Source organism: Olea europaea, chromosome 6 (genome assembly GCF_002742605.1).
Source record: "Olea europaea var. sylvestris chromosome 6, O_europaea_v1, whole genome shotgun sequence".
NCBI classification, from domain to species: Eukaryota; Viridiplantae; Streptophyta; class Magnoliopsida; order Lamiales; family Oleaceae; genus Olea; species Olea europaea.
The window spans coordinates 20,702,082-20,706,184 of record NC_036242.1 but is presented as its reverse complement, the minus strand read 5'-3'; the positions used below and the strand labels follow the sequence as shown (position 1 = coordinate 20,706,184).

The 4,103-nt window shown below is 35.4% G+C and overlaps 1 protein-coding gene across 1 annotated transcript; it reads right to left on the bottom strand.

Annotated features, from left to right (window-relative positions):
• Nucleotides 1-684: 684 nt before the first annotated feature.
• LOC111396129 (glyceraldehyde-3-phosphate dehydrogenase, cytosolic-like) lies at nt 685-3,711 on the bottom strand. Its single transcript, XM_023022440.1, has 11 exons — nt 3,431-3,711; nt 3,134-3,234; nt 2,922-3,037; nt 2,736-2,835; nt 2,045-2,191; nt 1,887-1,947; nt 1,700-1,797; nt 1,473-1,615; nt 1,306-1,389; nt 1,111-1,200; nt 685-998 (listed from the first exon to the last, which is right to left on the bottom strand). The coding sequence occupies exons 1-11, from the start codon at nt 3,456-3,458 to the stop codon at nt 950-952; spliced, it is 1,017 nt and encodes a 338-aa protein (XP_022878208.1). The 5' UTR covers nt 3,459-3,711; the 3' UTR covers nt 685-949.
• Between the last annotated feature and the right edge of the window lie 392 nt (nt 3,712-4,103).

Genomic DNA, 4,103 nt, shown 5'->3' with positions numbered 1-4,103 from the left:
TGAGGGCATAGTCATCCATCTTCATAGCCGATTGCGGGGCATTGCATACGTTATTTGGCAGAATCTATCCCAACATTTTTATTTTCTTTCCAAAATTTTTCCAAGTGAACAGGTCGAAAGCAATTGAGGTGATAGGAAAAGTAAGCAAGGAAGTAGATGTCATTTCATGAGAAAGAGAAAAGTAAGAGAATGGATTTTCAAATCAATGATATTTCATCATCATGATAATAAATAGTATTATTCTTTGACAATAAGCTTCAAACATTGATTACATTGGGGAACTTCCAGTTTGGTCCAATCCCAAAATCATTGGGTCAGCTTGAGTCACTGAGTCGAGTATGAATGGGTGAGAACCATTTCAATGGGTCTATTCGAAAAGTTGAGCTTGCCTAAGCTTGTGGTGGGAAGAGGAAGAGGAAGAGGGTAGTGGAAGGGGGAAGAGAAATTGATTTTTTTGTTTTCAATTTTAATTTTAATAATTTATTATTATTATTATTATTATTATTATTATTAGGGGTAGTAGTTTCAATTAATATTTTTACTTTTTATTTTATTTAAATATGAGGATATATTTATCATTTCACATTTTTTTTTTTTTTTAATGGACGACAGAGGGCGTTCCGCGATAAACATTTCAAATAGGGGTGTTTTGTGCTATTCCTCAAAGTAAATAACATTACAAGATACTGAACAATTATGTTGCAATGTTCATCACATTTTCATGGAATATAGATTGTGTTCACACAAAGTTTATCTTAGTTTTTCATATAAAACCCACAAGGAAAAACTTGTTAACAATGATACAAATATAAAATTAGCAAATTAGAAAAGTAGCTGTAGTAATTCCACTTATTCTAGAACTGAACGAAACAGGTACTCGAGGGAGGAACCCAAAAACCATAAAATGCTAAACGAAAATGGAAGGGATCTTGTTGCAACAGTGGAAGCCTCAAGCTTGAACCGAAGCCATGTGAACGATCAAATCAATCACACGAGAACTGCAATACAAACAACCATCATGTCAAGCTCGTGAAATCCACGATCATATTTTTGGTCGGACAACGATATGAACACAAGAGGGAGTAAAAGAACGAGAGAGATTAAGTTCACCTGTAACCCCATTCATTGTCATACCACGAGACGAGCTTCACAAATTTTTTGCTAAGAGCGATCCCTGCCTTGGCATCGAAAATGCTTGACCTGCACAAGGAAAAGAATGCACCAAATGATTAACAAAATTTCATCTTTGAAACCTGAAGGACTGATTGATGCACCACAAGGTCATTCAAGTTAATGGTTATTCACCTGCTATCACCAACAAAGTCAGTGGAAACAACATCATCTTCAGTGTAACCTAAGATACCCTTGAGCTTTGTCTCCGATTCCTCCCTGAGAGCAAAACTGAGCGCAATTTAGGGGTAATTCAAAAAGTTTGTGAATGTAACCGATGAAATAATAGATGACTAGCTAACTTGATGGCAGCCTTGATCTCCTCGTAAGTGGCCTCTTTCTCTAGCCTGACAGTGAGGTCTACCACAGAAACATCAACTGTAGGAACTCGGAAGGACATCCCTGTCAACTTCCCGTTTAGGGGTGGAAGCACTTTACCAACAGCCTACACATTTGGATAGAGAATCAGACAAGTCAACTAAACAAATTTTGATGTTATTGTCCACGTTAGACTTCAATAATTAAGTACCTTGGCAGCTCCAGTGCTGCTGGGAATGATGTTGAAAGACGCAGCTCTTCCACCTCTCCAGTCCTTGCTTGATGGACCATCAACGGTCTTTTGAGTAGCTAAATTATCACAATGGCAAAAGTATTGTGTCATCATTCATGCTCGGGACCTATATTTCCAATCCACACATAACCGAACAACCACTCACCAGTAATGGAGTGAACGGTGGTCATGAGACCCTCGACTATACCAAACCTATCATTTATGACCTGCAAGAATTTGAACCAAAACAAATTAACTTAGAAGAGACAATAAATTAGCAGACAGTGGCTAATAGAGATTTAATCAAGAGTAAAGCTGAAAAACCTTGGCCAGTGGAGCCAGGCAATTAGTGGTGCAACTAGCATTGGATACAATGTCTAGATCAGGCTTGTATTCCTTCTCATTAACACCAACGACAAACATGGGGGCGTCTTTGCTTGGAGCCGAAATGACAACTTTCTTAGCACCTCCCTGATTTTTTCGATCAACACAAAGCACAATCAGTTAATTACACCCACAAACTTCACACGCGATAATGCATATTGAAAATTTAAAATGTCGAGCATGTAGATCCAACTTCGCATGACACAAGTACATCAATTAATTAAAAGAAGAAAAAGTCATTAGGCCAAGCTAAAACAGTTGTTTCAACAACCTTCTTGAATAGATAAAACACATATACTCCCAAGATCGTTAGTATTTCGAGTATTTATATGAAAACGGCTTTAAATTTAACCAGACGTCAGCACATGGAGGGTACAAAGACAAGGTTAACAAGACATAGAAATGTCAAAATGGCTTAAACAAACTCTCATGGTAATGCAATTGAAACATAAACATAAATACAACTATGTCATTAGATCACCTATGATACACAATATTCTTCAGGACTGAAGGATCATAAACTTGACCGTATAATAAACAAGAGTTAGCTTATTTTTCTTGTTAATACTACCGAATACTATCCAGTCGTCCCCCTACCAATTATATCATAGAATATTGATCAGTAAAAGACCTTCAAGTGGGCAGCAGCCTTATCCTTGTCAGTGAAAACTCCGGTTGACTCCACGACAAACTCGGCACCAGTTTCAGCCCATGGAATCTCCTCAGGGTTCCTAAAAATTTCCAATCAATCATCAAAAATGAATTCTAATAATTTTTCCGTTTTCAAGAATTTACATAGAGAAATCAAAAATCCTACCTGACCCCAAAAACTCTGACTGGATTATCACCAAAAAGAAGGGTCTTTTCATCCTTGACCTTCACCTCATTGTGCTTCCAGTGGCCGTGCACACTATCATACTTAAACATGTATTTCTGCAGGTATTTTTTTTTTATTAAATCAGATTAAAATATCCAGAAAATAAGAGAAAATCCATATACGCAACATACATAGATTGATAAAAACAATACCATATAATCAGTGGTGATGAATGGATCATTAACAGCAACAAGTTCTACATCATCCCTCTGCAGAGCAACTCTAGCGACCAAACGACCAATCCTTCCAAATCCTGATTAAAAATCCATTTAAAATAAAAGAAAATAAAAGATCAAACTTTAACCACTATATTCAAAATGCCCATTTCTAGAAAGATCCAAAAATGTTAAGGAAAATAAAAACGAAATCCAAGCAAAATTATGAACTATAAGAAGCTTTAAAGTAAAACAGAACATGGTAACGGATTAAACAAAATCAAGAAAAAATACCATTGATTCCAATCTTGATCTTGCCCATTTGTATTAGAAAGAGAGTGAAAGCAGAGTCGAAACTTGATAGAAAGCCGGTGTGAAAAAAGTTGATTGCGGGGATTGTTATAGGGTGATTTTAAAGGGGTTTATTGACATGTTCAGGCCGAATAATCGCTTTTTTATACTTTTTTTTTTTCTCTTTTCTTGGGGAAAAAGAAAAAAGAATTTTAGACAGTAATGTTGCAGTTGTTTTCTTCAAGAATTCTGGATGAGTCCGCTGATTTTGTCCTTCTGGAGAATCAAGAAAAGTACTTTTGAGCTCGTTGGATCAGCTTACCAAACAAGTTTAAAAAATTAACGGCTTGTTTGGGAGGAATTTTTTACCCCAAAAAATTAATTTTTTGATCGTTATTTTACTATTTCAACCGTAATTTTTGATTTCTTCTCTCACAGGTGGATCCCACTTTTTTTCCAACGATCAAAAAATCAATTCTCAAAATTCCTCCCAAACGGGGCCTAAAATTAAAATCAATAATTAATTTTAACAACATTTCATAAAATTCAAAATTTTTATAAACTTTTGAACCACTCATATCCAAAAATATGATTAAAATCTGCTAAAATCTTATTAAAAATATAAACCAAATGAAAAGCCCCCATTTGACAATCATTAAAATAATATTTTTTTTTC